Genomic DNA, 24,617 nt, shown 5'->3' with positions numbered 1-24,617 from the left:
TTAAATCATAGATAATATAATAAACATTTATACATTGGGTGCCGGATGTCTTGATATATATATAAGTTTTAACTTATAGATTATAAAATTATTGTTAGTGGATAGATTTATCTTTAATATGTCCTCTCGATACATTAAACTCTTCGTATCATCATTGAAGCATACTTCAAGGAATACGCAGAACTTGACCATGTATCCCATTGTATTAGTGCTTCCCCAGTCAGACCTTTATTATTGTTGGCATATGAAAATGTGAAGCAGACAGTATCGCATGAGTTGTACCACCAACCGCCACCAACTCTGTTACCCCCGTTTGCACAATTTCCACTCGAATTATCATTGTCTTGGTCGGGTGTTGAGAACTTCATTCCATTGTGATATGCAAAAGCATTGCCTGAAATGAATTAGTTGTTGATGATATTATTTGTGTGATATATTGAGAGCAATCTTTTAGCTGAACATGACTTGTGTAAACGATAATTGCCTACTGTGGGATATGAACATGGCAGGTATCTGTCCTAGTCTTTTGATGGTTTGGGTTATTGTCTCCTTGTAGAATACATACTAATTTAAACATAAGCATAAATGATATTTGTATAAAAAATATTAACCGACTAGCATATTTATAAGGCTTCAAATTTATGTTGTGCCAGCTAGATTTCTTTATTGTTCCGTTACGTAGATCGGACTTGTAACGGGCTTGCTAGTAATTTGATTCGTTGAATTTGGTTAAACCTACGTACCAGCATTTCCAGAAAATCCACCGACTGTTAGTTTATATTTACATCCAGCATCTCCAATCTTGAATGTTGAGTATTTGGCATACCTCTTGTCACTTTTAAAATTTTGCATGTCAACCCTCATTTCAGTTTTCCCAATTGAAGTCAGTAAATTGAGGTACTTGTTTCCTACAAAAGTGAAATCTTTTTTCTCATTTGATGTTTAATTTTAGATAATTATTACCTTATATAACCATAGGAGTAACAGTTCGTATTTAATCACTTGATTAGAACTCTTGAAAAACATATCCTACGTGCGGAAACCTACCTAAGTAATATATATATATTTAATTCTCTTCACCAATCGATAGCACTGGCATTACAACATTTGAAATCTCTGTTACGGTTATCTTTAATTTCTTTAACATGTTAATCAAAACATATTTACGCATAAGATTTTGTATCTGCATCGTAATATTTTAATTAAAAAATCTAGCTCTCAATGAGCCGAAGTATTTCTCGTATTACATATCTGGTGAAGCCTTGGTTAATTTATTATTGAAAAGCAGTATTGATTTAAAAGCAATAGTTTGAAGCTCTAGAGTAAATCGGCAATTAAGACATTTATATGGTCTTAATTAGGAATTAACTTCATACACAAATTTTAATTCTTCAAAATACTAAGCATTTTCTACACAAGGAGTTGATTATTATAGCTGTATTTGGCAAAACCTTTTTGAATTATGAGTCCTCTATGCTCGTCAACTGGTTATGCTCATCTGGTGTTCAAAAATGTAAGTTGAGTTTATTGTTTAAAAGACGTTATAAATCAAATTCTTCGTAAAACCAAATACTAGTAAGATGGATTTAAAAATCTAAAGGGACGGATTGTGTACAAAATATTACTAGAATCTAACTTTGCTAAACTTGAAATATGACAATTGAGTACGAATAACATAAAATCGATTATCTCATAACAAATATTAATATTCTTAACTGCCATATTGGTCATCTTAAAAAAATGTAGTTATTTTCAGACCGCCTATGCATATTGTTTTTAATTTCTTATGGAAGATGTGAGATGAATTTCTATAATCTTTGAAAACAATTTTTTTGAGGCATTCGCCATGGAAAATTGACAAAAAATCTATCATATCACAGACTGAATATATATAGAAGATTTTACTTTTGAAAGCCAGCAAATTGTATACAAAAAACAAGCTTTCAATTTTATATAGTCAGACCTCTTCTGAAAACCCTTATTTTTCATTTGAACATGGTAACAGAAGAGACAAAATATTGCACCACCTATCAAAAAAAAAAAAAAGAGATTCAATATTGCAGTTTTTATATGTTGTTCTATAAGTACTGTTTTTTGGATTTTCTTATGGCAAGGGATGTTTGAATTAGAAACTTTAAATCAATTTTGCAATTTCAAAATTCGTATTTAGAAAAAAAAATAACCCATATATTAAATAAAAAGGGAAACATTATGTATTTAAAATAGAACAATACAAATATTAGAATATTACCGAAATTTATTATAGAAACTGCGCTTGTATTGTAGCCCTTCATCTTGGTCGTATCTTGAAAAAAAGTAAAACCACAAGAATACTCCGTGGAATATTCAAAACGGAAAGTCCGCAATCAAATGGCAAAACCAACATGAAAAGGATACACATATTAAATTGATAGACTTACCTAACCAGAATTCCCGATTTAAGTCTCCAAAACCATGTTCATATCCTATCCAATTTTTATTGAAATTTTCAGAACCATCCATTCGTCTGATAAGAACCTTAAAAGAATAATGAAATGCAAAATTTGTTGAATAAAAGGATAAAATGTGAAATAAGTTCAAAGATAAACAAATCTTGCGTGTATACACACAAAATGTTATATGATGTTGCACATTTTAAGAAGTGTAATAAATTGTGACTTTGTGCCGATTATTGAATATCTTATGTAACAATTTTTAGCAAATTTTTGTTCTTCCCATTGCCAGGATTGGAACTCATGCTATAGGGAAACCGAAACAAAACCGCATGCACTATGTCCTTCGATTTAGAACACTCGGCCCCCTAGACTGAACTAAAAAACTCAGCTTTCAATTGCCTAGTGTTACCTTTCCTCGCCAGTTGAATCTAGAACATGATATATTAGGCATGAAGATTGAATTGACTGCATATAATATAAGCTCAATATCTTTCATAAAGGATCGTATGATTAAGTCACAGAAATAATAATTTTGATAAATACGTCGATTTATTAAGTGACACCTATGCGACAGATCCTCCATCCATTGGATAGGCTATATAAACTGTTTGGGTAAAACCAGTTTTCTTGTGCAAATGATATACCCTATCCACACTTCCAATTATCGTTATATATATTTTATTCATTTATGATTGCCAAGTGTGAATATTAGAAATAAGTGTGTGAGATCGCCAATTTTGAAAATGAAGGATGATAATCAATTCAAATTGTCCTCTATACAATTCAAGAAGATGTGGTATGATTACCAGTGAGACAACTATCCACTTCAGGTCAAATATAGTGGATGGAAGCACCTTAGGTAACCATACGGCCTTCAACAATTATGCAAAACCAATACCGTATTGTAGGCTATAAAAGGCCCCGACATGAAATAATTTAATTGAGAATACTAACGGCCTAGATTAAAACCAAATAATTTACAAAAAACGAAAAGAACAGACGTAAACCAACGCCAGCCACTGAGCTACAGCAGAAAAATCTTGTATCGACGACTAAAATATCATTCAGTACACATCCAACATCCAATGGATTTTGGATAAAGACCTCTCTAACAGTTAGAGAAAATATGACCTTATGCAATGGCAATATATAGGTATTTGAGAGATTGTAGTACCGTAAATGTGCAAATCACCTACATCAAAGTTGACATAATTACATAGATAACGCTTATTCATTGAAAATGCCAAAAGATATCACTACAGATACGGGCATAGCAAACGTCTTAGGATATAAAAAACCACCGTTACACCGTCCAAAGAAGGAAAATTCTCGTAAAATTTTGTGTAGATTTTCTCGTGTAAAACTTTTCTTAGTTTAGAATATTAACGTTGTTGCTGTTACATGTAATATTTGATGTATATGAAGTAAGCTCTTTTATGTAAATTTCGGCAGTATGTTTTGAGATTTCTTGAGTATCTTACAAAAAACAATATCCCCAAAATAACGGTAAGTGTTGTTGAAGTTATTAGTTGGTAAGTGTTGTTGAAGTTATTAGTTAGAATTTATTCCGGTTTGTACTGAGTTTATAATTCATAACAGGAAAGGTAAAAGTCTGATATTAAAGGAGAAAAATGTGTGATCATAGGAAAACCAACAACATGTCAATTCACATTATAGCCGAAACGTACATAAATTCAACAAGAAGAAAATTTACGGTTTTAATGATCTCATCACACACATTAAGTAAGTCTATATAGCATATACTAGTATATTAGGTAAAAACAAACCTTTTTATGACTTGCAACAAACAAGTTTATAATCAGATTTTGCAGATGACCATGACATTAAATAGAACTTTTTTGTTTGATAAGATTGTTTAAAAGTGTAGTATAAAGAGTGAAAAAGTCAAAACTTGTTGACCGAATAAAAGGACCATCAAAAGCACGTAATTTTCCTTAAACATCTAAAAATCTGAAGGCCATAAGTTAAGATGTGGTATTGACATGAAAGTGGAGTGTAAGGTATTGTATGTAGGTGATTGTATAATTTCATTTTAAGGACATACGTGTTTAAATATGTCCAGTTAAGACAACATTGTTGGCTGCTTTGTCGGCCGGTACGAACACAACACTCTTAGCGAGAACATAGATTTTGTTTTTAATCCCAGATATGAACGTATTTATCGGTAGCGTACTTTGGTGTTTCCTTCGCTTATATAAGTATTGTATTATTTTTGTTGTAAACACCACAGACCGAATCTAACAGTTCATAATTTTACCCATATAAAGTTGTTTTTTTTGTAAATTGAGTAGATATTTAAGCAATATTTATATAACTTACTGTCCAGCGCCCACCATCGGTCTTCATATCACAATAAACCTTGAATCCACTTCCGGCATATGGATATATTCTATACACTCCACTAGGGTCACGTTTAGGGTCCAAGTCTGCACAGTCTTTCGGTTTACGTACTGTTTATAAAGATAAGTTATAATACTTATGCATATCATTTAGTTGGTCGGAGCCGAGCGAACACACGACCTTCTCGCAAGGCAAGTACGCTAATAAGTTTAGAAAAAAAAGATATATGGAGAGAATACGGTAAAGAAACATCATGAACAGAAGGGAACGTCTACCACATATATTTCTCTACATAAAATGTCCAATATTTCAAAGACTAATTTAGATTTACCGTCAACAAAAAGTTATTAAAGAATATAATCGCCCCGATATACTTATTACAGTCCTAACTATTTACACAAATTAATAAAAATAGCTTTTGTCTTTTATCTTTTATATTGATCATTCCATTTAAATTACAAAGACAACACAATTTGATGACAGACGGTATCTTACCTTCTTATATAATTCTATGAATATCAATGGTTGAAAGCGAAGTTGTGGAGACGCTAAGATTTGACATTGGGTCATTAGTTATGGACGTCAAGTTGGTTACCTATTCCCTATTCCCTATTCGTTACCTATTCCCTATTCCCTATTCCCTATTCGTTACCTATTCCCTATTCCCTATTCGTTACCTATTCGTTACCTATTCCCTATTCCCTATTCCCTATTCGTTACCTATTCGTTACCTATTCCCTATTCCCTATTCGTTACCTATTCGTTACCTATTCCCTATTCCCTATTCGTTACCTATTCGTTACCTATTCCCTATTCCCTATTCGTTACCTAGTATTCGTTACTTATTCCCTATTCCCTATCGTTACCTATGCGTTACTTATTCGATTTTTAATATCCTTCACCCTTTTTAATTAATTATTATGTCATCCGATCGACAATGTCGGGTGACATATTGCTTTTCCTCTGTTTCTTTTTCTGTATTATTATTATTATACTTCCACCTAATTTTGTCCGCCCGCTTTCTCAGAGCCAAAAGTACCAATCCGAATGATGGTGCACTATAACAAGGAACCCTGACTCCCCAGAGTCTGTGCAAAATTGGAACTAAAAAATGGCTGCCATCACCATGGAAACGGAAAAATGGTGAAAAAATAAAATTTTGGAGTTCCTTGAATTATTTGAGAATGCTTAAGCTTAAAATCTTTAGATTTTAATACAATGTAGGTGCCCACTATATACAGGTTTTGGATGATTTTGGCACATTTTGGAACTGCTATGTTGCCATGGAAACTACACCAAAAATTTCAAAAATATGGAAATGCTCCAATTTTTTTGAAACTTTAGCATAACGATGAGCAACTTTGGTAGATGTGGAATTTGGCGTTGGAATTTCCAAAATGTCTGCCATTTCCATGGAAACAATGCAAAAAGGTCAAAATGCTCCAAAAACTTCCGGGTTTGGTGTATAACTTTGGTATGCTTGAACTTAAAATCATCAAATTTTTATACAATATAGTTGTCCACTATATACAGGTTTTGAATGATTTTGATAATCATTGGAACTACTATGTTACCATGGATACAGGAGCAAAAATTTCAGAATGCTTCAAAATTGATGAAACTTGATATGATTGTTAACTGTCAAGTCTAGATATGACTTTTGAAGTTGGAATTTCCAAAATGGCCATGGTTGCCATGGAAACTGCAAAAATGTCAAAAATTCTCAAAATGGTTTTAACTTAATGAAATTTGATATTATTGGTTAAGATGAGACTTTTGACTTTGAAATTTTCAAAATGGCTGCCGTTGCCATGGAAACGGTATAAATGTGAAATACTTTAAAATGCTCTGAATATACTGAACATTTACAAAAAGATGAATAGCCATGCATATTTGTGCATTTACTGTTAAACAAGTTTGAAATGGCTGCCGCTTAGTGGCAATAGGGGGAAGGGTGACATCCGCTATTGCTTGCAATGGCAATTCTAGTTATTCTTCTTCTTCCTCTTCTTCCTCTTCTTCTTCCGCCACTTTAAAAATGAACTTGTCCGCAGCATTTCTCCAAAACTACTTGTCAGATTTACTTAGGGTTTCATAAAATGTTAGACTAATATGTCTAGGTGAGCCATCAATCGCTCATTTGTGCATTGGGGTCTATAAAGGGGTATTTTGGGGGGCAGACAGAAGGGAGGGGTTTACTATAGAACCCTATGGGATTTTATTTTCTAAAATTTTCAAATGAATATAACTTGAAAACTGTAAGTGATAGATACATGCAGTCTTCAGAAATGATTAAAGGACAATAAAACAAATCACATGAAATATAGGGGAGTCCCTGGGGGGTCATCCCTACCCCCTTCAATTCGAGAATATGCTTTTAACTTGTAAACGGTCCTGATCCCCACCCCTAAACCATATATATTCTTGTATGGGACAATAAAACTAATCAAATGAAATTAAATAAAAGTTCCTGGGGGTCACCCCACCCCGTTCAATTTGAGAATGTACTATTATCTTGTAAACGGTCCAGATCCCCACCCCTAAACCATATATGTTCTTGAATAGGACGATAAAACAAATCAAATGAAATTAAATGGAAGTCCCCGGGGGTCATCCCCACCCCGTTCAATTTTAGAATGTGCTATTATCTTGTAAACGGTCCAGATCATCACCTCAAAACCATATATATTCTTGTAGGGGACAATAAAACTAATCAAATGAAATTAAATGGAAAATCCTGGGGGTCACCCCCGTCCCGTTCAATTTGAGAATGTACTATTATCTTGTAAATGGTCCAGATCCCCACCCCTAAACCATATATTTTCTTGTAGGGGACAATAAAACAAATGAAATGAAATAAAAGGAAAGTCCCTAGGGGGTCACCCCACCCCCTTCTTGTTTGAAAACTTATAAACGGTCAACATCCCCACGCCGAAACTATATATATTCTTGTAAGGGACAATAAAACTAATCAAATGAAATTAAATGGAAGTTCCTGGGGGTCACCCCCACCCCGTTCAATTTGAGAATGTACTATTATCTTGTAAATGGTCCAGATCCCCACCCCTAATCCATATATATTCTTGTAAGGGACAATAAAACAAATGAAATGAAATAAAAGGAAAGTCCCTAGGGGGTCAGCCCACCCCCTCTTGTTTGAAAACTTGTAAACGGTCAACATCCCCACCCCTAAACTATATATATTCTTGTAAGAGACAATAAAACTAATCAAATGAAATTAAATGGAAGTTCCTTGGGGTCACCCCTACCCCGTTCAATTTGAGAATGTACTATTATCTTGTAAATGGTCCAGATCCCCACCCCTAAACCATATATAATCTTGTAGGGGACAATAAAACAAATAAAATGAGATAAAAGGGAAGTCCTGAGGGGGTCATCCCACCCCCTCTTGTTTGAAAACTTGTAAACGGTTAACATCCCCACCCCTAAACCATATATATTCTTGTAGGGGACAATAAAACAAATAAAATGAAATGTAGGTAAAGTCCCTGGGGGTCACCACCACCCCCTCCTGTTTGAATACTTGTAAATGGTGGAGATCCCCACCAGTAAGCCATATATATTCTTGTATGGGACGAAAAATCAAATCAAATGAACATGGAACCATATGAATTGCGAGTTATGGGAGCTTTGTTTGGGAGACTTCGTAACAGCATCCTGTTACAATTACTTCTTGTTGATTATACTCTTATATCTGGTACTAGTTCTAAATTTGTTGAGGTAAAATGATCTTTTTATGACCTATTTATATGTGTTTGTGCTCAACCGATCCTTTTACTTTATGTTCGATACTCATTTGTTCCTTATTTGATTTTTATACGTTCTACCTTTTAACTGCTTTATGTCCGTATGTTTGAAGATGGATCTTGGTTCGAAGGGATGAAATCACCGTGTTAGCGCTTGCATAAAAAAAAAAAAGATGTGGTATAATTGCCAATGAGACAACAACCCACAATAGACCAAAATGACACAGAAACTATCAACTATAGGTCAATGTACGGCCTTCAACAATGAGCATAGCCCAAACCGTGCAGTCACCTATAAAAGGCCCAGATATTACAATTTCAAACAACTCAAACAACAAAACTAACGGCCGTATTTTATATACAAAAAAATAACGGAAAACAAATATGTAACACAAAAACAAACGATAACTACTTAATTTCAGGCTCTTGTCTAGGGAGAGGCACATACTAACATAATGTGGTGGGGTTAAACATGTTAGCAGGGTGTACATCGTTTCGGAGCATGCTATTACCTTGTTTAATTCGTTCCATCACTCGCTTATAATTCGCTTATAATACGTGTATCATACGTTGCACCTTTTAAAACATGATTTTCAATTGTTTTGTTGTCTCTGGCGGTAGATTTGGGTTCTTAGAGGTGATATAACTCTATAAGCGCATATGTACCCGTTCCAGCGCTCGGATAATACCCTGTTACTTATTCGTTCCTTATTCGCTTTTAATGCGCGGGGTAAGTATACGTTGCACCTTGAAATAAATCGTTTTTTAATTGTGTGCATGTCTCTGGTGGTAACAATGTGTTCTTAGAGAAGAAATGACCCTATTAGAGCGCATGTACCCGTTCCAGCGCTCGGTTAATACCCTGTTACCTATTCGTTACCTATTCGTTACCTATTCACTTATAATACGTTTGTTGTACGTTGCACCTTTGAGAAAAGGATTTTCACTTGTGTTCATGTCTCTGGTGGTAACAATGTGTAATTAGAGATGAAATGACCCTATTAGCATGCATGTACCCGTTCCAGCGCTCGGTTAATACCCTGTTACCTATTCGTTACCTATTCGTTACCTATTCACTTATAATACATTTGTTGTACGTTGCACCTTTTAGAAAAGGACTTTCACTTGTGTTCATGTCTCTGGTGGTAACAATGTCTAATTAGAGATGAAATGATATATTAGCGTGCATTTACCCGTTCCAGCGCTCGGCTATTACCCTGTTACCTATTCGTTACCTTTTCACTTATAATACGTTTGTTGTACGTTGCACCTTATAGAAAAGGATTTTCAATTGTGTCCATGTCTCTGGTGGTAACAATGTGTTCTTAGAGATGAAATGACTATATTAGCGCGCATGTACCCGTTCCAGCGCTCGGTTAATACCCTGTTACCTATTCGTTACCTATTCGTTACCTATTCACTTATAATACATTTGTTGTACGTTGCACCTTTTGGAAAAGGATTTTCAATTGTGTTCATGTCTCTGGTGGTAACAATGTGTTTTTAGAGATGAAATGACCTTATTAGCGCGCATGTACCCGTTCCAGCGCTCGGTTAATACCCTGTTACCTATTCGTTACCTATTCACTTATAATACATTTGTTGTACGTTGCACCTTTTAGAAAAGGATTTCCACTTGTGTTCATGTCTCTGGAGGTAACAATGTGTAATTAGAGATGAAATAACCCTATAAGCGTGCATGTACCCGTTCCAGCGCTCGGATAATACCCTGTTACTTATTCGTTTCTTATTCGCTTTTAATGCGCGGGGTAAGTATACGTTACACCTTGAAATAAATCGTTTTTTAATTGTGTTCATGTCTCTGGTGGTAACAATGTGTTCTTAGAGACGAAATGACCCTATTAGAGTGCATGTACCCGTTCCAGCGCTCGGTTAATACCCTGTTACCTATTCGTTACCTATTCGTTACTTATTCGCTTTAAATACGTTTGTTGTACGTTGCACCTTTTAGAAAAAGATTTTCACTTGTGTTCATGTCTCTGGTGGTAACAATGTGTAATTAGAGATGAAATGACCCTATTAGCGTGCATGTACCCGTTCCAGCGCTCGGATAATACCCTGTTACTTATTCGTTCCTTATTCGCTTTTAATGCGCGGGGTAAGTATACGTTGCACCTTGAAATAAATCGTTTTTTAATTGTGTTCATGTCTCTGGTGGTAACAATGTGTTCTTAGAGATGAAATGACCCTATTAGCGCATATGTACCCGTTCCAGCGCTCGGTTAATACCCTGTTATCTATTCGTTACCTATTCGTTACTTATTCGCTTTATATACGTTTGTTGTACGTTGCACTTTTTAGAAAAGGATTTTTACTTGTGTTCATGACTCTGGTGGTAACAATGTGTAATTAGAGATGAAATGACCCTATTAGCGTGCATGTACCCGTTCCAGCGCTCGGTTAATACCTTGTTACCTATTCGTTACCTATTCGTTACCTATTCACTTATAATACGTTTGCTGTACGTTGCACCTTTTAGAAAAGGATTTTCAATTGTGTCCATGTCTCTGGTGGTAACAATGTGTTCTTAGAGATGAAATGACCCTATTAGCGCGCATGTACCCGTTCCACCGCTCGGTTAATACCCTGTTACCTATTCGTTACCTATTCGTTACCTATTCACTTATAATACGTTTGATATACGTTGCACCTTTTAGAAAAGGATTTTCAATTCAATTTGTGTCCATGTCTCTGGTGGTAACAATGTGTTCTTAGAGATGAAATGCCCTTATTAGCGCGCATGTACCCGTTCCACCGCTCGGTTAATACCCTGTTACCTATTCGTTACCTATTCGTTACCTATTCACTTATAATACGTTTGTTGTACTTTGCACCTTTTAGAAAAGAATTTTCAATTGTGTTCATGTCTCTGGTGGTAACAATGTGTTCATAGAGATGAAATGACCCTATTAGCGCATATGTACTCGTTCCAGCGCTCGGTTAATATTCTGTTACCTATTCGTTACCTATTCGTTACTTAGTCGCTTTAAATACGTTTGTTGTACTTTGCACCTTTTAGAAAAGGATTTTCACTTGTGTTCATGTCTCTGGTGGTAACAATGTGTTCTTAGAGATGAAACGACCCTATTAGCGCGCATGTACCCGTTCCAGCGCTCGGTTAATACCCTGTTACCTATTCGTTACCTATTCACTTATAATACGTTTGTTGTACGTTGCACCTTTTAGAAAAGGATTTTTACTTGTGTTCATGTCTCTGGTGGTAACAATGTGTAATTAGAGATGAAATGACCCTATTAGCGTGCATGTACCCGTTCCAGCGCTCGGTTAATACCCTGTTACCTATTCGTTACCTATTCACTTATAATACGTTTGTTGTACGTTGAACCTTTCAGAAAAGGATTTTCAATTGTTTTCATGTCTCCGGTGGTATTAATGTGTTCTTATAGATAAAATACCCCTATTAGCGCGTGTGTACCCGTTCCAGCGCTCGGATAATACCCGGTTACTTATTCGTTACTTATTCGCTTTTAATGCGCAGGGTTTATATACGTTGCACCTTGATATAAATTGTTTTTTAATTGTGTTCATGTCTCTGGTGGTAACAATGTGTTCTTAGAGATGAAACGACCCTATTAGCGCACATGTACCCGTTCCAGCGCTCGGTTGATACCCTATTACCTATTCGTGACCTATTCGTTACTTATTTGCTTATAATACGTTTGTTGTACGTTGCACCTTTTAGAAAAAGATTTTCGTTTGTGTTCATGTCTCTGGTGGTAACAATGTGTTTTTAGAGATGAAATAACCCTTTTAGCGCGTATGTACCCGTTCCAGCGTTCGGCTTATACCTTGTTACCTATTTGTTACTTCTTATTTCAAGGTGCAACGCATAGCACGCGTATTTAAAGCGAATAAGGAACGAATAAGTAACAGGGTATTAGTCGAGCGCTGAAACGGGTACATATGTTCGATTAAGGTTATTTCTCCTCTAAGAACCGACAGTTACCACCAGAGACACAAAAATATTTCTTTTTAAAGTGCAACGCATTACACACGTTTTAAAAGCGAATAAGGAACGAATAAGTAACAGGGTATCACTGAGCGGTGAAATGGGTACATATGCGCTAATAGGGTTTTTTCAACTCAGATCACAGAACACATAATTACCACCAGAGACGTGAAAGCAATCGATAATCGATTTATTTCAAGGTGCAACGTATACCACGCGTATTTAAAGCGAATAAGGAACGAATAAGTTACAGGGTATCAGTCAAGCGCTGAAACGGGTACATATGTTCTATTAGGGTTATTTCACCTCTAAAAACCGACAGTTACCACCAAAGACACAAACATATTTCTTTTTTTCAAGAGCAAACGCATAACACACGTTTTATTTTTTAATTTACATATATTTATTTATAGTGGATTGGGAAACAAGTTTTGCAACTTATATTTACCCCTTTCCACTTTTCGGGTGCGAGTGCTGCCTCTAAGAACACATTGTTACCACCAGAGACATGAACACAAATGAAAATCTTTTTCTAAAAGGTGCAACGTACAACAAACGTATTATAAGCGAAAAAGTAACGAATAGGTAACGAATAGGTAACAGGGTATTAACAGAGCGCTGGAACGGGTACATGCGCGCTAATAGGGTCGTTTCATCTCTAAGAACACATTGTTACCACCAGAGACATGAACACAATTAAAAAACAATTTATTTCAAGGTGCAACGTATATATACCCTGCGCATTTAAGCAAATAAGTAACGAATAAGTAACCGGGTATTATCCGAGCGCTGGAACGGGTACACACGCGCTAATAGGGGTATTTTATCTATAAGAACACATTATTACCACCGGAGACATGAAAACAATTGAAAATTCTTTTCTGAAAGGTGCAACGTACAACAAACGTATTATAAGTGAATAGGTAACGAATAGGTAACAGGGTATTAACCGAGCGCTGGAACGGGTACATGCACGCTAATAGAGTCATTTCATCTCTAAAAAGACATTGTTACCACCAGAGACATGGACTTAATTGAAAATCCTTTTCTAAAAGGTGAAACGTACAACAAACGTATTAAAATCGAATAAATAACGAATAGGTAACAGGGTATTAACCGAGCGCTGGAACGGGTACATGCGCGCTAATAGCGTCATTTAATCTCTAAGAACACATTGTTACCATCAGAGACATGGACACAATTGAAAATCCTTTTCTAAAAGGTGCAACGTACAACAAACGTATTATAGAGAACTCTCGATATCTGACTTTACTAACGTCATACATAAAGTATACGTAAGAAATCACAATTAAGACTATATTTGAGATTGAATTGTCTCCCTTTTTCCAAACAAACAAAAAACCATATCAAAATGCATTTAGCTATAATTTCGCCATTATCTTCATATTTTTCTTAATCTAATTAGGATATTTGAATTAAGACAAAATTGTTGTACATAGGGAAAACGTTAATTTTCAGTTATGGAATCATGAATACATTGGACAATTAAAACAATCTTGATACTGTACGTGTAAGTCTTTTTGTTTATAAGAAACAAACCGATCAAAAACCAGATACAGCCCAATGCCATTAATGGACTGTTTTATGCTTTATGGTCTGGTGTGGTCTTTTTGGAATGTTTTCGTCTTTCATTTTTTTTATACTTCGTCATCCCGGGCTTTAATATCTCAGATCGTTAATCTATGTCCTACCTTAGACTATTTCTTACGAGTTATGTTTAGTGTGAATTGTTGCAACTGTCTTTTTAAATTGATTTTTACTTACTGCTGTTGCATCACTTTCTAAATTTAGGAGAGCATTTTGAGTCGGTAAACATGTTTGTCCACCGCCATAATTTATGCTCAGTCATATGCTACTCAGTGCTTGACTTTCTTGCTGTTTATAATATTTGTGTTTGGTTCGCACATGTTTGCTTTCTCGTTTTAATTCCCTTGCCTTTCCCTTTCCAAAATAGAGATTTTGTCAGTGCATAATTAATCGATCTTTAAGCGTGCATGCACGTCTTCAACTTGAAAAAGCAGTTTCGATTTTTTAGTATTTATAGTGATTCTTGTAACTTAAAATTATTGACCATTAAACCTTAAGAAAAATAATCGTAATTAATGGAAGCAAAGGAAGGTATAAAGAGCTGATATCCAGTTTAGGATTCAATAACTGGAGACACTGCTATACATCTGTTGTACTTTGTTTAAAATGCCAAGGGTTAATTATTAAGTCAAAGCACATTATCATTAAACAATTATAATTGAAATAAAAAATCTCAAAATACAAATATCATCTCACTTTGTTGACCGTCAATCCACGATTTTCAAACCAAAATAGGTTGTATCTCTAATTTAAAATTGTGTTTGTCGTACAGTTATCATAACTAGTATTTTCACGGCGGTTTTTTTTCTCCGGAAAAAAACCTTCAGATATACCTTATAGTCAAGTCAGAATCAATATATGTGTGAAATTATAAAAAATCAAAAGATAAATGTTTATGGTTGATACAAAACTTCACGCCAACATATAAATGTGTCGTATATCTTGTATCAAGATAGTTCTTGTTTGTTTATTGTTGTCAGTACATAATTAAGACAATCTGAAATTGAGCCCTGGGTCTGGACTAAAGCTAAACATACGGTAACCAATAGTTGCTTAAAATCAACATCATTTCCCCTGATAGTTAGCTATCTGATTGTTAATACTGTTAGATATCGACGATTCATCTTTTGTGGTTAAACAAAGGATTATTTTTAAAAGTTTAATTCTTTTTTGGCTTCATATATATACTTCATCAAATTGTCTGTACGAAATAAAATGCCCCTCCGCACCAAATATTTAAACACATAAAAAGATGGTTCGTTCCTTCTATGATGTTAACATTAGAAAGAAAAATAACGGAACATCTGAGTTGCTATCTCCTTGCCATATTACATCTCTTTCAACGAGTATACACAGTATAAAGGTTGAACATACAAATAACGAAGTTATTTTTTGGGAAGAATTTCTTGCAAATACGTTTACGAAATATCGAATGAAACAGGTGTGGACACAGACTAGCGTGGACAGTATCCAGCATATCAGAGAATTACTCGGTCAAACTCATAAGACCCAAACAAATTCGAACTTGATCTGGATTTTATCATGGACATTTGCCAGCCAGACGATACTACCAGATAGACCACCAGAAAGACAGATAAACAGACCGATCAGACCACCAGAAAAACAGATATACAGACAGATAAGACCACCACACCGACAAGACCATCAGACAGACAGACCAACAGACAAGACCCCCAGACAGTCACACAAACAAGACCACAAGACAGACACACAAAAAAGACCACCAGACAGACACTCAAACAAGACTACCAAACAGGCACAGACAGACAAGACAATCAGACAGACAACAAGCCAGACAAGACAACAAGACAGACAGACAGCCAGCCCAGAACACCAGATAGACAGAAAAGACCACCAGACAGACAGAAAAGACGACAATACAGACAGACAGACAAGACCACCAGACAGACAGACATACCAGATAAACAGACAGACAGACAAGAACACCAGATAAACAGACAGACAGACAAGACCACCAGACAGATATACAGAGGAGACCACTAGACAGTCAAGACAAACAAGACCACCAGACAGACAGACAAAAACGACTACAAGACAGACAGACAAACAAATATAATAAAGTCTCCTACAGCTCCACTTCACAGGTCAGGGACTTATATATCTAGTTAACACTAGATGATTAACGATCTATATCAATCAACAAAATATTTTATAGCTAATTAGGCACAAGTTCCACACAAATCAATTTAGTTTAATTACCAATTAAACTTAACCAAACTTAAACTAAATCAGCATATCTTTGCGTCTTGGCTTTAAAAGCCATATATAAATATGTAACATAACGTTGCTATGAAATAAAGAGAAGAGCAAATATATTTTGTGGGATTCCGCCACATTACGTACATATGTGCCTGTCTCAAGTCTAGAGCCTGTAATTCTGTGGTTGCCGTTTTGCCGTGTTACATATTTGTTTCTCGTTAATTTTTTTTGTACATTAATTAGGACGTTAGTTTTTTCGTTTGAATTGTAAAACGTTTTGCATTTGTCATTTCGGGGCCTTCTATAGCTGACTATACGGTATGGGCTTTGCTCAATATGGGCTCTACTGTGACCATTTTTATTAATTTCTGTGTCATTTGGTCTCCTGTGAAGAGTTGTCTCATTGGAAATCACACCTCATCTTTTTTTTAATTATTATTTTAAACGAGAAACATATATCAAACATACCAACAAACGACAAGCACTGTTCCTGACTTAGGACAGGTGCATATAATATATGCTGCGTGTTTGGACGTTTAAACAAGCGCAAACCTTCACCCTAAAACTGATACAGCAGTATAACATTACAATTGAAAAGACGCACTATAAAATATTAATTGAAAATGGCTTTACTCTTAGACTATAAAAAATGAATGTAATATGAAATCGTGTACCAGTGTTTGACTGAAATTTCTGCAAATACTTTGCATATGTTGTAATGGCTCTTGCTCTTTCTGCAAGAAAGAGAATAAACTTTCAGAAAGCAAAAAAAAAAAAAATTTGCAACCCTCAGCTACATTTTCTTTTATCTGTTTTGACTCCTTATAATTATAAAATCTTGATTTATTTCCTTGCAAAAACTTCTAAGCTTGTTCGATTTCATGTAGTATGTGCTGCAACGCATTTTAAAAGATTGGAATTGATGACAGGGAACTCTACAAAGATCCTTTAGTAATCTAAATAAATGTTGATCGGTTGACAAATGACATTACACATTAACGGAACAACTGTAAAAATACAAATTTCGTCTTCACCGAAAACTTTAATAATAAATTTGGAAACAAATGTACATGTATAACATATGTCAACTTAAATTAAAAGATACTGATAAATTTTTTGCTTACTGTCAAAAAAAGATATATATCTGAAAAAAACCAACCATCTTACGTATGCAGTCAATGATTAAGTTGGTAATACATAAGTTTTCACCTTTTTAACGGTCTAAAAATTATTTTGGGAAAAGAAAGACAATCCAAATTAATAATTTTCACTTTCATACGTACAATGCATGTTACAATGACGCTTGAAAGGTATGAATAACATGAAGTTGACGCTTCATACGTACAAATACCATTGTTAAGTTAAATTTAATGTATAAAGTAGATACTTATGTCGCTTGTGTTGTTTTCTCTATATATAAGTGAATAGGTAACGAAAAGGTAACGAATAGGTAACAGGGTATTAACCGAGCGCTGGAGCGGGTACATGCACGCTAATAGGGTCATTTCATCTCTAATTACACATTGTTACCACCAGAGACATGAACACAAGTGAAAATCCTTTTCTAAAAGGTGCAAAGTACAACAAACGTATTTAAAGCGAATAAGTAACGAATAGGTAACGAATAGGTAACAAGATATTAACCGAGCGCTGGAACGGGTACATATGCGCTTATAGGGTCATTTCATCTCTAAGAACACATTGTTACATGTACCACCAGAGACATGAACACAATTGAAAATCCTTTTCTAAAAGGTGCAACGTACAACAAACGTATTATAAGTGAATAGGTAACGAATAGGTAACGAATAGGTAACAGGGTATTAACCGAGCGCTGGAACGGGTACATGCGCGCTAATAGTGTCATTTCATCTCTTATTACACATTGTTACCACCAGAGACATGAACACAAGTGAAAATCCGTTTCTAAAAGGTGCAACGTACAACAAACGTATTTAAAGCGAATAAGTAACGAATAGGTAACGAATAGGTAACAGGGTATTAACCGAGCGCTGGAACGGGTACATATGCGCTAATAGGGTCATTTCATCTCTTAGAACACATTGTTACCACCAGAGACATGGACACAATTGAAAAGCCTTTTCTAAAAGGTGCAACGTACAACAAACGTATTATAAGTGAATAGGTAATGAATAGGTAACAGGGTAATAACCGAGCGCTGGAACGGGTACATGCGCGCTAATAGCGTCATTTAATCTCTAAGAACACATTGTTACCATCAGAGACATGGACACAATTGAAAATCCTTTTCTAAAAGGTGCAACGTACAACAAACGTATTTAAAGCGAATAAGTAACGAATAGGTAACGAATAGGTAACAAGATATTAACCGAGCGCTGGAACGGGTACATATGCGCTTATAGGGTCATTTCATCTCTAAGAACACATTGTTACCACCAGAGACATGAACACAATTGAAAATCCTTTTCTAAAAGGTGCAACGTACAACAAACGTATTATAAGTGAATAGGTAACGAATAGGTAACGAATAGGTAACAGGGTATTAACCGAGCGCTGGAACGGGTACATGCACGCTAATAGTGTCATTTCATCTCTAAGAACACATTGTTACCACCAGAGACATGGACACAATTGAAAATCCTTTTCTAAAAGGTGCAACGTACAACAAACGTATTATAAGTGAATAGGTAACGAATAGGTAACAGGGTAATAACCGAGCGCTGGAACGGGTAAATGCACGCTAATAGGGTCATTTCATCTCTAATTACACATTGTTACCACCAGAGACATGGACACAAATTGAATTGAAAATCCTTTTCTAAAAGGTGCAACGTACAACAAATGTATTATAAGTGAATAGGTAACGAATAGGTAACAGGGTATTAACCGAGCGCTGGAACGGGTACATGCATGCTAATAGGGTCATTTCATCTCTAATTACACATTGTTACCACCAGAAACATGAACACAAGTGAAAATTCTTTTCTCAAAGGTGCAACGTACAACAAACGTATTATAAGTGAATAGGTAACGAATAGGTAACGAATAGGTAACAGGGTATTAACCGAGCGCTGGAACGGGTACATGCGCTCTAATATGGTCATTTCTTCTCTAAGAACACATTGTTACCACCAGAGACATGAACACAATTAAAAAACGATTTATTTCAAGGTGCAACGTATACTTACCCCGCGCATTAAAAGCGAATAAGGAACGAATAAGTAACAGGGTATTATCCGAGCGCTGGAACGGGTACATATGCGCTTATAGAGTTATATCACCTCTAAGAACCCAAATCTACCGCCAGAGACAACAAAACAATTGAAAGTCATGTTTTAAAAGGTGCAACGTATGATACACGTATTATAAGCGAATTATAAGCGAGTGATGGAACGAATTAAACAAGGTAATAGCATGCTCCGAAACGATGTACACCCTGCTAACATGTTTAACCCCACCACATTATGTTAGTATGTGCCTCTCTCTAGACAAGAGCCTGAAATTAAGTAGTTATCGTTTGTTTTTGTGTTACATATTTGTTTTCCGTTATTTTTTTGTATATAAAATATGGCCGTTAGTTTTGTTGTTTGAGTTGTTTGAAATTGTCATATCTGGGCCTTTTATAGGTGACTGCACGGTTTGGGCTATGCTCATTGTTGAAGGCCGTACATTGACCTATAGTTGATAGTTTCTGTGTCATTTTGGTCTATTGTGGGTTGTTGTCTCATTGGCAATTATACCACATCTTTGTTTTTATGCAAGCGCTAACACGGTGATTTCATCCCTTCGAACCAAGATCCATCTTCAAACATACGGACATAAAGCAGTTAAAAGGTAGAACGTATAAAAATCAAATAAGGAACAAATGAGTATCGAACATAAAGTAAAAGGATCGGTTGAGCACAAACACATATAAATAGGTCATAAAAAGATCATTTTACCTCAACAAATTTAGAACTAGTACAAGATATAAGAGTATAATCATCAAGAAGTAATTGTAACAGGATGCTGTTACGAAGTCTCCCAAACAAAGCTCCCATAACTCGCAATTCATATGGTTCCATGTTCATTTGATTTGATTTTTCGTCCCATACAAGAATATATATGGCTTACTGGTGGGGATCTCCACCATTTACAAGTATTCAAACAGGAGGGGGTGGTGGTGACCCCCAGGGACTTTACCTACATTTCATTTTATTTGTTTTATTGTCCCCTACAAGAATATATATGGTTTAGGGGTGGGGATGTTAACCGTTTACAAGTTTTCAAACAAGAGGGGGTGGGATGACCCCCTCAGGACTTCCCTTTTATCTCATTTTATTTGTTTTATTGTCCCCTACAAGATTATATATGGTTTAGGGGTGGGGATCTGGACCATTTACAAGATAATAGTACATTCTCAAATTGAACGGGGTGGGGGTGACCCCAAGGAACTTCCATTTAATTTCATTTGATTAGTTTTATTGTCTCTTACAAGAATATATATAGTTTAGGGGTGGGGATGTTGACCGTTTATAAGTTTTCAAACAAGAGTGGGCGGGGTGACCCCCTAGGGACTTTCCTTTTATTTCATTTCATTTGTTTTATTGTCCCTTACAAGAAAATATATGGTTTAGGGGTGGGGATCTGGACCATTTACAAGATAATAGTACATTCTCAAATTGAACGGGATGGGGGTGACCCCCAGGATTTTCCATTTAATTTCATTTGATTAGTTTTATTGTCCCCTACAAGAATATATATGGTTTTGGGGTGATGATCTGGACCGTTTACAAGATAATAGCACATTCTAAAATTGAACGGGGTGGGGATGACCCCCGGGGACTTCCATTTAATTTCATTTGATTTGTTTTATCGTCCTATTCAAGAACATATATGGTTTAGGGGTGGGGATCTGGACCGTTTACAAGATAATAGTACATTCTCAAATTGAACGGGGTGGGGTGACCCCCAGGAACTTTTATTTAATTTCATTTGATTAGTTTTATTGTCCCATACAAGAATATATATGGTTTAGGGGTGGGGATCAGGACCGTTTACAAGTTAAAAGCATATTCTCGAATTGAAGGGGGTAGGGATGACCCCCCAGGGACTCCCCTATATTTCATGTGATTTGTTTTATTGTCCTTTAATCATTTCTGAAGACTGCATGTATCTATCACTTACAGTTTTCAAGTTATATTCATTTGAAAATTTTAGAAAATAAAATCCCATAGGGTTCTATAGTAAACCCCTCCCTTCTGTCTGCCCCCCAAAATACCCCTTTATAGACCCCAATGCACGAATGAGCGATTGATGGCTCACCTAGACATATTAGTCTAACATTTTATGAAACCCTAAGTAAATCTGACAAGTAGTTTTGGAGAAATGCTGCGGACAAGTTCATTTTTAAAGTGGCGGAAGAAGAAGAGGAAGAAGATGAAGAAGAAGAATAATAATTAATTAAAAAGGGGGAAGGATATTAAAAATCGAATAAGTAACGCATAGGTAACGATAGGGAATAGGGAATAAGTAACGAATAGGTAACGAATAGGGAATAGGGAATAGGTAACGAATAGGTAACGAATAGGGAATAGGGAATAGGTAACGAATAGGTAACGAATAGGGAATAGGGAATAGGTAACGAATAGGTAACGAATAGGTAACGAATAGGGAATAGGGAATAGGTAACGAATAGGTAACGAATAGGGAATAGGGAATAGGTAACGAATAGGTAACGAATAGGGAATAGGGAATAGGTAACGAATAGGGAATAGGGAATAGGTAACCAACTTGACGTCCATTCATTAGTTTAACACACAGTTTATAGCAGCAAGCTCCTCAAAACTGGTGATATGAAGCTACGCTTCTCTTTTTGTAGCGAAAAGTAGGTGTGACCTGAACAATAACGCTGTACATTGAGTTTGGGTTAGTAGCAGTGTTACGTCCCTTAAAGATTACTAAAAAAATCGAAACGATACTATCGCTTAAACCACAGATGAGGAAATTGATTCTAACGATCGAAAATAAATGCAGGAGAGGTCTACAAACTGTTACTGTCAGTACTTTTGTGTCTGTATAGATCAATCAAAGTAAGTTGTTTATTTTGATGGCCCGATCACTTTAGTAGTTCACTTGTCTGAATACCATTGGTAACAAAAATTCTTTTCACAATGTGCTAGTGACCTGTGTAGTATCAATACTCCAAAGTATCACGACGTAGCCTTTAAACTGATTCATTAAGTTTAATGAACAGTATATTGGTTGGAAAGACAATACACTAAAATACAGCAAACTATATCAAAAACGTTTTAATAGAATTTCCTTTTAAATACGTGTATGAAGTATATCTACATCAGAGAACTATATTTTAAATAGACTGGTGTGTTAATAATATCATGTTTTGTCAAAATGTAAGTTAAATCATTGTGGTCAAACCTGGACGCAAAAATAAATTTTCATCTCTATATGCCAAGACATTTAGAACTCGTTCTGCGGTAGCTCCATAGAAACAAACACCTATAATGTATAAAGAAAAAAATATTAAATCATATATCTTAACATATAACTGATATAATAAATGTGTACAAAAGCATTGACTAAATAATCAAACAGTATCAACAACAACAAAGAACGATATGAAAGGTCATTTTTAAAAAGCGGAAAAAATCTCTTAAACCTGATATAACAAAACACCCGACTTAATCGACCAACGGAATGAATGGAAAACATGTTGTTCTGGAATATAACAAATGTCCAGGACTCAATTTGGAACATTTTATGAAAATGCAAAAATACAAAGTTGTATCAACTAAATCATAAATACTTTCTAAAAAGTATATTGATATTTGATATTATAAATAGTTTTGCAAAACATTATTTCTTTATATACAACTTTCAACAATCGAGAAATGTAATTTGAACATAGCTTTTATTATTTTATTGACCAATAGTTTTGACCTCATACTATCGTTTTGTTCATTTCTAAAATTTTGTTAAAATTAAGACAATTTTGTCACTAGAGTTTCCCTGTACTTTCTCTTCTCTCAGTAGGTGAGAATGTTTTTTTAAAAAAAACGACGTGTTATCTTAGATTATCATCCATCAAGAATTTAATGCTTACCAGAATCTGATGTAGATACAACTCTTTTTCTGTTTAACTTAGTATCCGATGCAACCAACACATTCAGGGTGGTTAGAACAACAAAAACAGATAGACAGGAAGCCATTTTAGCCCCAAATGGAGAACTATACATGCGATACCATTTTATACTTTCAGGATGCATGTAAACAGATATGCTAGTGTTATACAAGAAGGCAACAGATGGTTACCAGATAGTTTTAACATGAAACAATTTCCAAGAATCTTGATATTTCTTGTTTTTCTTTGATATACGCCAGAACAAGTCATAAATAACTGATCAGTCGTTTTCACTGTCTCTGCTGATTAATATGTTTAAATTTGTCAGTTTGATGGATATCCTCCTTTTTGACGTTTGGTTCCCCCCCTTTTATATATTATGATACTTACAAAAAAAAAAATTACATGTGTATTTTTCTTCCTTTATATGCATGGGAGTATCACCGTCCTGTTGTATGTTCATGTTCGATGTGAGATCAACAAATGTGCGGGTATGTGCGAATTAATTATATATAAGTTCTGCTTATAAATTCGAATATCCATTTGGTATCTTTTGTCTCTACGATTATAAACGAGCATAGTTACTCTTTATTTTTCATGTATAGAATAATTAGTACCGCAAGAAAAATCGATTTGGTAATCGTTATTATTGGTCGCTGTACTTTTATATGATGATAAGTCAATAAGACGAAATTTTATGAATCATACTGAACAATCTAAAAATAAAATAAAGACACCTTGTATGATTGCCAATAAGACAACTAACTACTAGAGACTAAATGACTGTTTAGATATTAACCCTCGTAGTATTCCTTGTGTTTCCCTTATTAACACCTTCTCCAACAAGCTGATGCCAGAATTGCATGCATTTGACATAGAGTGAGGTCGGGTGCCTCAACAAGACAAGGTTATTTTGCTTTTCTTACCTCTACCGTAATGTAAATCTAGATTCAATACGAAAAGTGTATAAAGAACAACGGTAAATTATATATAGAAATAAAAAGACGACTATTCTGGTGTATTTGAAAGAACTGCATTTTGTAACACAACAAAACATGGATCTCGTGTGCTTCAAACTTTACATTGTGTCTATCAACTAGTACATATACTCA

At 35.2% G+C, this 24,617-nt stretch overlaps 1 protein-coding gene across 1 annotated transcript; it reads right to left on the bottom strand.

Annotated features, from left to right (window-relative positions):
* LOC143043245 (fibrinogen-like protein A) lies at positions 1-23,618 on the bottom strand. Its single transcript, XM_076215644.1, has 6 exons — positions 23,488-23,618; positions 22,803-22,883; positions 4,776-4,906; positions 2,421-2,517; positions 744-908; positions 1-394 (listed from the first exon to the last, which is right to left on the bottom strand). Exons 1-6 carry the CDS (start codon positions 23,591-23,593, stop codon positions 135-137), a joined length of 840 nt encoding a protein of 279 aa, XP_076071759.1. The 5' UTR covers positions 23,594-23,618; the 3' UTR covers positions 1-134.
* Positions 23,619-24,617: the final 999 nt, after the last annotated feature.

This window comes from Mytilus galloprovincialis, chromosome 8 (assembly GCF_965363235.1).
Source record: "Mytilus galloprovincialis chromosome 8, xbMytGall1.hap1.1, whole genome shotgun sequence".
NCBI lineage: Eukaryota > Metazoa > Mollusca > Bivalvia > Mytilida > Mytilidae > Mytilus > Mytilus galloprovincialis.
This window is presented reverse-complemented; position numbering and strand designations above follow the sequence as displayed.

Bases quoted from the DNA above. Each gene is read 5' to 3' on its own strand.
- LOC143043245 (XM_076215644.1), bottom strand. From the start codon at position 23,593: ATGGCTTCCTGTCTATCTGTTTTTGTTGTTCTAACCACCCTGAATGTG. The intron at 4,907-22,802 runs GTTTGACCACAA...CTTTATAAACAG, and splicing joins AAATTTATTTTTGCGTCCAG to TACGTAAACCGAAAGACTGT. The intron at 2,518-4,775 runs GTAAGTTATATA...TATTCTTTTAAG, and splicing joins CCGATGGTGGGCGCTGGACA to GTTCTTATCAGACGAATGGA.